This window comes from Opisthocomus hoazin, chromosome 9 (genome assembly GCF_030867145.1).
Source record: "Opisthocomus hoazin isolate bOpiHoa1 chromosome 9, bOpiHoa1.hap1, whole genome shotgun sequence".
NCBI classification, from domain to species: domain Eukaryota; kingdom Metazoa; phylum Chordata; class Aves; order Opisthocomiformes; family Opisthocomidae; genus Opisthocomus; species Opisthocomus hoazin.
In genome coordinates, this window is record NC_134422.1 from 37,957,848 (window position 1) to 37,970,639 (window position 12,792).

At 46.3% G+C, this 12,792-nt stretch overlaps 1 protein-coding gene across 4 annotated transcripts in view; it reads right to left on the reverse strand.

Moving 5' to 3' along the window:
• The window catches only part of ADARB1 (adenosine deaminase RNA specific B1), an 88,581-nt gene that overhangs the window by 43,869 nt on the left and 31,920 nt on the right, over window positions 1-12,792 (reverse strand). For all 4 annotated transcript variants that reach the window (XR_012765026.1, XR_012765025.1, XM_075430471.1 and 1 more), the window contains exon 3: window positions 5,211-5,285. Coding sequence is in view for 2 of the 4 variants with exons in the window: in XM_075430471.1 (XP_075286586.1) it covers window positions 5,211-5,238 (28 nt within the window). In the remaining 2 variants the exon portion in view is untranslated. The remainder of the gene's footprint in view (window positions 1-5,210; window positions 5,286-12,792) is intronic.

Sequence of the window (12,792 nt, forward strand, 5' to 3'; positions counted from 1 at the left end):
CAGGCAGGGGAAACGATGCCCTGACAGAGAAGGGGGACTTGCAGGAAGCTGGAAAGAAACTTGCATGCTTACCTCGTCTCAACAAGAAAGAAGGGAAGGAAGCTACTCCTTGCCTGGGAGCTACTGGGCTTGTGAGCTTTGGAGAACCTGCAGGGTGGAAGAAACTAGGAGAGAAAGCAAGGAGGGAGCTAGCAGCCCGAATCAAACCAGGGACCATGAAAGTAGGCGAGTTTCTACGTCATGGAGGTGATCCAAATCCAAGCCTTGCACGTGACTGAAAGAAAAAGACTTCCTGTGCGAACCAGAAGGACCTGGGTTTGTTTTTCAACCCACGGAGTCACTGGACAACCTACTGTAGGTGACCCTGCTTCGGCAGGAGGGTTGGACTAGATGACCCACAGAGGTCCCTTCCAACCCCTACCATTCTGTGACTCTGTGGACTGCAAGAAAGAGCACCTGCTGGTGACGCGGAGGGTGAAGATGCTCTTTCAGCCCTTTTCTATAGCCTGTCCTGCCCAGCAGTGGTGAGGTCCTCTCATTACCTTAGAGCTGGAAAAGATCCGACAGATTAGTCAAAAAGCAAGATTAGCCATCACCACCTGTTAGTCAGGGAAGGCATCTCCTTTAACCTTGGCCATACTCAAGCATGGAGTAACTCCTCCAGCCGAGCCTTTCCTCTCTTCAGAAACAGCTCTCTCTTTTCCAGGCATTCACCTTGCTGGAGAAGTTCAGAACAGCCTTACTTCAAACCAGAGCAAGGACAGAGCAACCCTTGCCCAGGGAGCTGCAGCTCTGGGCTGTCCCAGGAGTGACCGATGGGGTTTCTCTCCAGAAATTTTTCTCCTTGCTTTTCAACACCCCATAAACCCTTGGTATCCACAATGTCCTGAGCAACGCATTTCACAGTTTCATTACACGTTGCAGGAAAACATCTCCCACTGCTTGCTTTGAACCCCCATCTGCTAGTCTCACTTGAGGCATCTGTTGGTTTTTACTTGCTATTTTTTCAGTTTGCTGATTCTAATATTAAACCCCCTGTGCCGCTCATGATTTTACAGAGATCTCTAGAATTTCAACCTTGCCATCCCTCCTCCACACCGCAGGACCTGAGGTCACCTTTGTCATCTTCTCCCAGCAGCTCCTTATTTCCCCCCCACATGCTTTTTTTTTTCCCTGCAGTCTTTTTCATTCTGGTAACACATTATTTTAGAGACCGTAAGAGTCTGGGGAGTCTCTCACTCATTCCAAAGAGAATGGGGGAGGGCATCTTCACCCCCCGAAAGCTCTGGCTGATCCAGGATCCCATTACAGCTCACGCTGGGAGAGAATCAGTACTCAAAGGAGCAAAATACTGTTGCTCTAATGCAGAGGTCATGGCAGACGTTGACCACCACTCCATGCACACTCTACAAAACTGCATAGATTGTTTCAAAGTCTATCGCTGTGATTTGCAAACCAGTATTAAGCCTTGTGCTGCCAGCATCGCAGCTAAAATAAGGCAGGAAAATGAGAACTGTGAATATTAAAACACTATTAGAAAGTACAAAGCACAGGAGAGAGCTGCCAGGAGAAAAAACACTACCATCTGAACTATAAAAAAAAAAACAAACAACCCTCTGCATTTAGTAATGGATGCTCTTCTCTATCTTTTTCTGTTTTTTATTAAACTCTTGTATGTTAACATCATATCTCTTGCGTCAGAAAGGTTACACAGTCTTGTAAGACTTCTTACAATTCCTGTCAGAATCTCCTCAGATTCCCAAAAATCAAGAGGTTTAACATCGGCTTAATCCTAGACTTTAGGTATACTTTCAAGCCTATGCATTTCCAGTCTTTAAACAAGTTTTCAAGGAATGAAAGCTTTAGAGAGCCCTTTGAGGTCCGTCACGGCTGCTCTGCATTCAACACACTTTAGAAGAGCGTTGTTACAGATACAAACACTTGATTATGGGATCCAGTTTTCTTAAACATTAATACTGTGATTTAAGACTACAACATTTTTCATACGACTAGCTTATTTTCTAGTCACTAAAAATAGCTGGCAGCTTCGACTAGAGATTTCACTGACATCTGTAGGAGCTGCCTTGGTAAAAATCACAGCTGACAGTATTCCATGCCAACAAACTTCAGTGGGACCTTGCAAATGCCTATAAATATCTGTAGGGTGGGTGGCAGGAGGATGGGGCCAGACTCTTTTCAGTGGTGCCCAGTGACAGGACAAGGGGCAACGGGCACAAACTGAAGCACAGGAAGTTCCAGCTGAACGTGAGGAAGAACTTCTTCACTCTGAGGGTGTTGGAGCCCTGGAACAGGCTGCCCAGGGAGGTTGTGGAGTCTCCTTCTCTGGAGATATTCAAGACCCACCTGGACAAGGTCCTGTGCAGCCTGCTGTAGGTGACCCTGCTTCGGCAGGGGAGTTGGACTGGGTGACCCACAGAGGTCCCCTTCCAACCCCTGCCATTCTGTGATTCTGTGGAAGAAAAGCCCTGCCCCTGAAATCCTGTCTGAGAGGCTCACAAACCTGAGAGCACTCGAAGGAGGAAAGAGGCATAGGAAATTTTCATGCCAGTAAAGAAAGAAATCTTCCATCCCGATCTGTTGGTTTATTCCCTGTAATTAAAAAGTGTCTGTAATTAAGATGCTTTATCCATTGGGGAACTTCCATCACCTGCTTGCCGAGCAGTTCCCTGCTCTGCAACACACTTCATTAAATTCAGATTTACTCTTAGTTGAACTGGAAGATGTTTCTAGCCACCTCTTACACTGCTGCTCTCATTTACTGGCCTGGGGAAATTCTAAGTCATTTTTTCAAAAAAAAAAAAAAAAAAAAAGGCAGAAAAAACCCCATATAATCTCTTCTGAGCATCTTTTTAGAAAAAGGGGGAAAATGAACAAAGAGAAAGGTCAAGACAGTCACGTGCTGGTGTCAAGCGTTCTGCAAAATGCCCCACTTCCCTGCACGTGAGGTAATCGATAAGGACAGGCGACACTGAATTTACACCTAGCAAATTTGCTTCTCTTGTACTGATGCTTCTGCGGGGCGCTCCGATTTGATGCCGAGGTAACAGGCAGATGGGCTTCTGGCACGGATTCCTGGGGCGGTGAGAGTGCTGCAGACACACTCTCCATGCAAAGCAACAGAAAACCAAACAAAAACGCTCATACAAAAAAAAAAAAAAACACCTTTCCTCAAATCTCTTGTAACATCTTCTCCATGTTCAGCAGATAACTTAAAACCTGAAGTAAGAAACACTGTATATTCTCAGGGATATTGACCTAGTCCCATCACTGTCTTATATGTCAATACAATTTTCACTCTCGGTTCTGCAGAGCTATTCTAGTTATGCAACCGCAAGCTACAAATATTGCATATGCCCACTTTCCTTTCCCATAAGATACTTCCCCAAAAAGCAGTCACATAAAATAATAAAATTAACAGGCAACTTCTGATGCTGCACTTCACAACCTTAAGAGACATAAAAACACCAAAAGGAAAAATTTAGGAAAAAAAAAAAAAATCTTTGCGTGCATCAAGGTGAAGAACTTATGAGATTGAACTTTGATTTCTCCCCCCAAAATCTGATGATTGAACATTTCACATTCATGATGGACGTGTGGGCACACAGAGGCAGGAAGGTCATCTTGCACCTTCCAGTAACCAGGCTCATCCAAGCATACATGGAGCCAGCCTCCTGGCGAGACAAAAAGTTCAGTGAACGCTTTCCCATATTCATGCAATAACAAAAAAAGAAAACCTAGAAGCAGATAAAAATTGAGTATTTTGCTTAAGGACACTTAGAAAATGCCCTTGTAAAGTGACAATATTTTCTCCATCTCAGGAAGGCACCTTTTATTCATGCTCAGATATACTCCTTGTTGACATAAGGGGATGTTTTATCCAAAAAATTATCTTCTGTGAATTATCCAATTACAGCTGCTACTTTTTTGAAGTCTTCTTCAGGGAGATCACTTTTAGAAATACCTAAAACATCCACCAGAAGTAAATTCTTTTATACCAAGAAAAACAAAGTGTTAGCAAGCATATTCCAGTTGAATTCACTGTTTCAGTCTTTGAAAAAATGACGCATTCTAGACCAGTTCATATTTTCAGGGTTTGAAGGGCTGGGTTTTTTTGGTTTGGCTTTTTGGGGGGGGGAGATGTTGGGTTTTGGTTTGTTTGGGTGGTTTTTTTGTTTGTTTGTTTGTGTGTGTGTGTGTGGTGGTTTTGGGGTTGTTTGGGGGGTTTTTTGGGGGGGTTTTTTGTTTTTTTTGTTTTTTGTTTTTTTTTTAACACAAGGATCTAACCTCTTTATCTCCCAATAAAAATGTTCTGTAACTCCTTCAGGCTGAACCACAACTCTTCTGCTCTAAAGCCTCCTACACTGCTGGGCTTTGCCAGCGATGCGCCATGTAGCCCTTGTCACTTAGGGGAAAAAGAAGGACATCTGTTACTATACCATGCACAATTATTTACAGTGAGGCATAGCATAGCAGCCACAGAATATTTCTCTCGTTCACAAAAAAATGATAGTTGAAAGGCCAAAAATAGTAAAAATATTTTTATAAAGTTTTAATGAGAATGCTTTTCTCCACAAATTACCAGATCTTAATTCTACCACCGAGTTAGCAACCGTGCAGCACTTCGCCAGTGTATGCATCGAGATGATCACTATATTTGACTATTTTGGAGTTTAAATGCACTTTGGTAATTCAGCAGCTCAGGGTTGGAACTACCAGCACCTAATGAGAATAATCAGCCATGTAAGGCCTGCGGGGAGCTCTTCTAGCTCCTCCTTTTGCTCTCCCTCCCTCCATTTTTGCATTCCCTCATTTATTTTAGACACTTCAACTCCCCCCACTTCGTCTCACCCCTCCCTCCTGGCTGGTCCCTAACCCCCGGCATCAGCACTGCTGGTATTCTCCCTCTCCTCTTCGTTGCTGGTTCAAAACAGGAAAATATTTTGTTCGATTAGTCAGCTGTCAGAAGAAAAATATGAGACACAATGCATAACTAGATTAGCATATAACCATGTGTATTTAAAACACTTTTAATGCGAAAGCTCTGATTCACTCTTCTATACCATATTTTAAAACATACAAAGAGGTCATTTTAATTTGTGCTTCCGCAGTTTCTTCGCAGTCGTCCCTGTGCTTGTGAGAAAAAGCCACCCTCTGAAATGGTTATTACTGTGTAAATAAGCACATCTTACTCATGTTTTCTTCATCGTCTACATCCATTGTGAAATACTTTTGCTGATTTCTTGGCTGGCGGAGACTGCTTCTGTCTGGAAAACAGAGAGTGGGATATTTAAGCTTAAGGTACCAACACACTAAAACATGAAACCTCCTTTAAAAGCAGCAGCTGGGCACCGGCTTTACTTTGGGCTGCCCAGGGTTCTTGCTCAATTCTCACCCCCTATTTCCCCAAAGTGCCTATTTCTGCAGCCGCAGTGCGCTCTGCAGAACTGCAAATGTGACAAAGTTAGCAAGAATTGGGGTTTTTACTTGATCACCTATGATATTTTTCTTTTATCTGAAAGAGTATGTAAACTACTTTATCTCACCACCCGCCCCCCCCCTCTTTTCTTAAACTCCAAAACAACGCCGAATCCAGGCTGCAGGTTACCGCACGGACAATTTACGCAATCAAAACACCGAAGATGCAGTTTTTTACCCAGGACCCAGCTGATGAATCTGTGTTCCGTTTGCTTAAACCCTGACCCAAGACCCCTCCTAAAACTGAGATGATCACGAACGACCGAGGGATGCAGCCTGGATGTACCCGGCGAAGGACAGAGCGGGTAAGGTAACCCTCTCTCCCCCGTGTGGATTCTCCTCTCGACTGAAACGTCCAGATGATATTACATATTGGTTATCTGGCTGCGGGGAAGCAGATTTTATTACTCACAGGGACTTCCAGTTCAAGACAGACCAATCTACAGGTGAATATAAGGATCTGACACCAAAAACCATCACCTAGTCTACCTAGCATTCGGGTTGATAGAAGGCACCGCTTTCACCCAAATCGAAAGCACTAATTTAAAGGCGATGTGTTTGTGGTTTGGGTTTCATTTTTTCATCGTTCCAGTTTGGTTTTTCCTGAAAATTAACCACGTACATAATATTTGTTGCTTTCTAGGTAATTGCTCCAATCTCGTACTGCCCCGGCGCATTCCAACAGGGAGCACTGAACCCCCCACCCACCCAGCTTTACACCTACGCTTTTAACGAAAGAGCCATCGTCACGGTGAGGAAAAAGCAGCAGAGCACTCATGAGCTTCGCATTCTCGCACTGGAGTGGATCAAACCATGGAAAATTGCCTCATACTTGCCAATCTGTTGAACTTTGTGCACCTGCCTCTTAGCTTTTCTGAAGCATTAACAACTAAGCATTGCGCTTTCCACATTCTGCATTGCAATAATTTTTTTTTAATGTAACACCTTCATTTTCTGCTGAATCTTTACCACAGTTCAATGTTTAGAAAGTACCCCAAGAGACTGAAGTTCAGTACACACCGTCCTGTGACAACCAAGCCTCGTGCAACGTCTACGTACTTTGATTCCTTTTGCTGACCACCAGATTAAATTAAGATTCAAGCCCTACTTTTAAGTGCGTCTTTGGCCATACTCCAAAACTACTACGAACAGTCCACAGAAATCACAGGGCAAAACTTCAACCTTCTTTTGTTATTCCCAAAAACACAATTCTCTCCCAGCAGCGTTTCAGTCTTTCACTTGGCTCACTTTTACCATAGACAGCATCAATCCTAATTACCCACGACCATTTTAATTACACCGCCCAGACCCTAGAAGTGAACAACCACATGGATACCTTCAGGTAAGTGTTCTGAGGGCTTGGCACAACAAGTGATACCCGACTCAGCCCAAGGCTGTGGTCACGTAAGCCAGCCCAGATGAGGGAACCTGTTCTCACTACCAGTACATCGTTACTGGTACCAGTAAAAAGGGGGTGATATCTCCAGACAACACTGCCAGGCATGGTCATGCCTTGTGAAACCAAGGGCCGAGGCTGCAGCTGGAAGGGACGGGAGAACAGGGTGGGAAGCAGAGGTCATCTGTGCCTTCAGACACGTAGGAACACTCAAGGCAGGTGGCACAAAAGGCGCTGCTTGGTTCCACGCTGCCATACGGGCCGGCACAATTTACAGCACTAAAGCATTGGCTCTGTTACACTACATTTCACCCTTCCCTCAGTGAGGGCACACATCTGTGTCACTCATCCAGCTGCCAACATCAAACCTTGAGGAACTTCAATGCTCCGAGACTTCTTTAAGTGTCAGCACTGGCAGAAATTACACAACAGAGTCCAAAGTTATCCAGAAGTGAAACTCTATAAACCAACACAGTCACTTGACAAGGTTGACACAATTAAATCAACACGTCCTCTACAACCTACTGTAGGTGACCCTGCTTCGGCAGGAGGGTTGGACTAGATGACCCACAGAGGTCCCTTCCAAACCCTACCATTCTGTGATTCTGTGATTCCACAACCAACACAGCCCAATGCCTACTTCACAACAACAAATTTGTTCCATCTCTCTTCCCAGCTCTTGTGGGAAAATCTAGCTTTAATTCTACTCCACATTCAAACTGCAGTCACCTTTAGCTGCTAAACAAAAGGCAGAACTTGGCACTCGTGCTGTTCTTAACGCACAGATTGCATACCATAGTAATTCAAGTACATAATACGCAACGACCAAGTTTTCCAAAAAGAACCTAGCCATTCCACACCTATTTATTATTTTAGCAGACACTTCACGCAAAGCATGCAAAATCATGGTGCAAATTAAGCTCAACATGAGCCGGCAATGTGCGCTGGCAGCCCAGAAAGCCAACCGTATCCTGGGCTGCATCAAGAGCAGCGTGGCCAGCAGGGCGAGGGAGGGGATTCTGCCCCTTTACTCCGCTCTCCTGAGACCCCACCTGCAGTCCTGCATCCAGCTCTGGAGCCGCCCCCAACATAAACAGGACATGGATGTGTTGGAGCAGGTCCAGAGGAGGGCCATGAAGATGATCAGAGGGCTGGAGCACCTCTCCTACGAGGACAGGCTGAGGGAGCTGGGGCTGTTCAGCCTGGAGAAGAGAAGGCTCCGGGGTGACCTTAGAGCAGCTGCCAGTGCCTGAAGGGGCCTGCAGGAAGGATGGAGAGGGGCTTTTCACAAGGGTGAGTAGTGATAGGATAAGGGGGAAGGGCTCTAAACTAAAAGAGGGCAGATTTAAATGAGATATTAGGAAGAAATTCTTCACCATGAGGGTGGTGAGGCCCTGGCCCAGGTTGCCCAGAGAAGCTGCGGCTGCCCCCTCCCTGGCAGTGTTCAAGGCCAGGTTGGATGGAGCTCTGAGCACCCTGGACTGGTGGAAGACGTCCCTGCTCGTGGCAGGAGGGTTGAAACCAGATTATCTTTAAGGTCCCTTCCAACCCAAACCATTCTATGATTCTATGAAATCCAGAGTCGAGGTCTAAACGCCAAACACAGTGAACTGCATTGTCCTGTTTTGTTCTCTTTCAAATCAATTTGGTTTTCTCTTTGCTAACGTAGACAAAATCCCACAAAAACTTCCATCCAAGAACGAAAGATATGTAGGGATACAGAAACAAATAGCTAATTGCTAATTGCTCGACAGCAGTATAACCCCCGGGAGGATGCACGTGCAGTCCTGCTGCAGCACCGCAGCCACGGAAGCAGCACTCCTCACACCCCTGCAGTCCCAACAGCTGGCTGAACATCCTTCTCCTGAGCACCCCGCTCCCACCACACCGCTCATCTGCCAGGAGGTGACCGAGGGACAGGATCACTGCACGACTTGCCCAGTGAAACTGGCACTTCGGAAACAGGTTTTTGTAGAGCTGCAGCCACTGGCACGTAGGGCATTAAAATGTAAATGTTAAATGTGTATGTTGGAAACATCAAGAAACCTGTAGTCCAAAACTAAATATCAGGTACTGAGAAATGAAGAATGACGTTAAAATATACACATAGATGTGTAAGTTTGCAACTTTAACATTCATGCTAAATATTGTTATTCAGTAATTTAAAATAATGAAATCTGTTTATCCTCAGCTCAACAAACCCTCAGCACGCTACTATTTGCAATCTTCACTGCTTGCTTTTCACAGCAGGAGCTAAGCAGCCCCTACTGAAAATGGAAAAAGTTGCCGTTAGCAATCACAACACTAATTAATGCTACGCCTCTAATAGCAGAATGAGAAAGAAATACACCTCTGTCACCATTTCACACACTGTTTTAAAAATGAAGCCCACATGCCTACCACCACTGCAAAACATCCCAGCTTGTGACCTGCACGAGTGTCTCTGCTCAGCCAAGATGACTCCTTGTCACTCCCCAGTCCTGTCTGGAGCAGACGCCGACCTCAGTACCTGAGAGGATTCTGCACAAACAGGGAGCAGAGGCAGCGACAACAGACACAGAAACCACGCTTCTGAGCGCAGTGGAGCTGTTCGGATTTCCCGCTAGCCAGACACCATGAACTCAAAACAGACTAAAAATCTGTCAAGGCAAGCAGCAAAACTCCCCGCTAATTTTGCCAGCAGCAGCACAGAATTTCAAGAGCCACTAAGCTGAACTACTTGACCCACAAATACTACTTTTCTCAAGACTCCCACGAGCACCTAAAACATACCACAGAATTTCCACAACCCTTTTTTTTTTTTAATCCAAAGACTACGTACAAAATGACTATGTCAACTCCATCTTGGGTGCATCAACTCTTTAGGTATGCTGTGGGATTCAGAGCAGCAATCTCTCTCCCGTGCCCCTGTCACCATTCACCGTGTATCCGACAACCTCTCCACCGGTCCGTAACAAATCCCGTTCTCCAGGCGACGCGCGCATATTCAAAGAGCTTCTTGGACCATCGCTTCCAGGCTGGGTGCACCATTTAGTGTACCATTTATGTTTCCCCTCACACCACTAAAACCGACAGGCTTCACCTCCTAAGATGCTCGTGCCTTGTTCGACGCAGCATGAGACAGCTCTGACCCCAGTGCAGATGCCTTCAGCATCAGAGGACTGCACTTGGGGTGGGCTGTTCCTGGTCTGAGCGGGATGCAGAGCTTCCCATCAAGTTTTATTCCAGCTGCAGCCAGAGTCCTGGCTACTTCACGTCAAGCTGGCTAGCAGAGTCCCCGTCTCACGACGGCATCTGTCCCAGTGCCATACTGGGGGAACAAACAAGCCAGTAACTAAAGTTGCCCTAAACTGATGTGTTTTACTAAGCATGGTAGAACAAACACGTCACCTCACTCACTCTTCATTTAGATAAGAGCTGAGGAGTCCGAAAAGCCTTTCAAACACACAAGCAGGAGCCGATCGGTGTTCCCTTTTTCCCCCCAACTGGACCCGCCTCTGGATTTCATCCATGCACCAAAGACGCCCCACGGTGCCGAACGGGGCAGCAGAGCCGCCTCCGCTGCTGAACACGGAGAGAATTACCAGCCTCGCCACTGCAGGCGATTGCGCTGCTAGGCCGGTGCGCTATGCTGAGCGAGAAACCGCAAATGTGTGCATCATTCAGCCTTGGCAGCTACGTGTTTTATTGCCTTTCTCGCAGCGACGCCTGACCCTCGACCCACTGTCACCAGGGGGCTGGACCTGCGGTGCTCGGATCAACGCCACGTACACAAGTGCCAGCCAGAATCACAGAATGGTCGGGGTTGGAAGGGACCTCTGTGGGTCACCCAGTCCAACCCCCCTGCCGAAGCAGGGTCACCTACAGCAGGCTGCACAGGACCGCGTCCAGGTGGGTCTTGAATATCTCCAGAGAAGGAGACTCCACAGCCTCCCTGGGCAGCCTGTCCCAGGGCTCCATCACCCTCGGAGGGAAGAAGTTCTTCCTCATGTTCAGGCAGAACTTCCTGTGCTTCAGTTTGTGCCCATTGCCCCTTGTCCTGTCACTGGGCACCACTGAAAAGAGTTTGGCCCCATCCTCCTGACACCCACCCTTCAGATATTTGTAATATATATTAGGTCCCCTCTCAGCCTTCTCTTCTTCAGGCTGAACAAGCCCAGCTCCCTCAACCTCTCCTTGTAGAGGAGATGCTCCAGTCCCCTCGCCATCCTCATAGCCCTGCGCTGGACTCTCTCCAGCAGCTCCTCATCTTTCTTGAACCGACTAACAACAGAAATATTTCTGGAGGAAGAAGGGATGAGCGAGAGAACTGTGAAGGAAAAACAGTTCTTTTCCAGAGAAACTGAAAGGAAATGCCGACAGCGTGGAGACAACTACGCCCAAGTAGGACGCGCGTGCCCGAGGGTGCAGCAGGAGGACAGGACGCCCAGGCACCTTACTCTGCTTCTTGTTGGAGTGCTACACAGAGGAAAAGCCAGAGACACCGAGCTGCTGGGATCTCTCCAGACCCAGCTGAGAAGCGACAGGCTCTGAAAGGAGACGGCACTTCAGAAAACCTGAGACGCCGTCCCAGTGCTGCGGCAGGGCCAGCTCGGGCAGCTCTCGCACCTGGTCACTCTCCTCGCTAAAGCAGATGGGTGGAGGGAGGGGAGAGGATCGCGCAAATCCCGTAAGCCTTTCTCCCTTAAAGAGATTAAAAATTCGAGCAGAACTTTTGCTAAACAGGCTACTTTTATTTGCTCTATAAATGCTGCTTAGATTTGCTTTCCTATTACCATAGGGAAAGCCTGATTGCAATCCTCGTTAACTCTGTACTACCAATAAGGCTGTAACTCTCGGCATACTAACATGACCATCAACTAGATTATCTGTTATCTATATTCTGGGCAGTATTATGCAGAGTTATGCACAGCAGTTCAGAGGAAACATTTCTCTACAGTAACAGACACAGCAACACTCATTCTGAGTAGATACACAGCCCAGACACCACACTCAGCACCGATTTAAACTCCAGCCGTGCCGAAAAAGTATAAAAATTGTATCTACAAAAGGTGAAATTTTTTTTTTGTGGGCTACACAAAGCAACGGCTACGCATTATCACAAAAGCCCCGGCATTTTATTTCATCGTGATGATGCATATTTCGTGACAACCAAGCATGGACCAAGGAGGCATTTTAGAGCCAGAAGCAAACTCCAACAGCTCCACAGCGTCGCCAGCCTGCCGCAGCCGTGCGGAATCCGGGAAAGGGATGCTCGCGCGCCTTCAGACCGCCCCTGCCAGCACCGTACACACTGCGCGTGTACGCAGCACATCATGGCAACTGCTGTACTTGGAACCACACTGGGGGTCATAAAACACACAGCTGAAGCAAGCATGAGGACTTAATACACTTTTCCTTGAACTGATTAGCAAAAACAACAGGAACAAAGTCATAAATGATCATCTTATTAACCATTAATTGAAGTCAAAGCATATTTGTTATTTAAAAAGCAAGCATTTCAAATGTGTCTGAAAAAAGGTGAGATGCTTCTAAAAGTACTGTATTCCACAAGGTGTTCTGTTTTCCAAGGTTATGAGCGTCAGTTCAGGATAAACTTTCCTCAAAAATAAACTAGTTCATTATCAGAAAGGACCTGGAAGGTTGTTGAAAAACTAATTTTCCTTCTGAGTAAAGATTATTTCCAGATTTTTTTTTAATTTCAACAGGTAAGAAACAGTAAAACGAAATACTCCCACACCAATAAAATGCTCCAAGGGCTTTAGGCAGTTGAGGCATTCCTAAAGACCAAGGGTAGCTTCACATTAATTTTTAAAAGTCCGCACCACCACCACCCCCACAGAACTGAATAAAGATGAAAAGCGTGAGCAGGTGGCTGGGAAATCCTCATCTGGGACCAG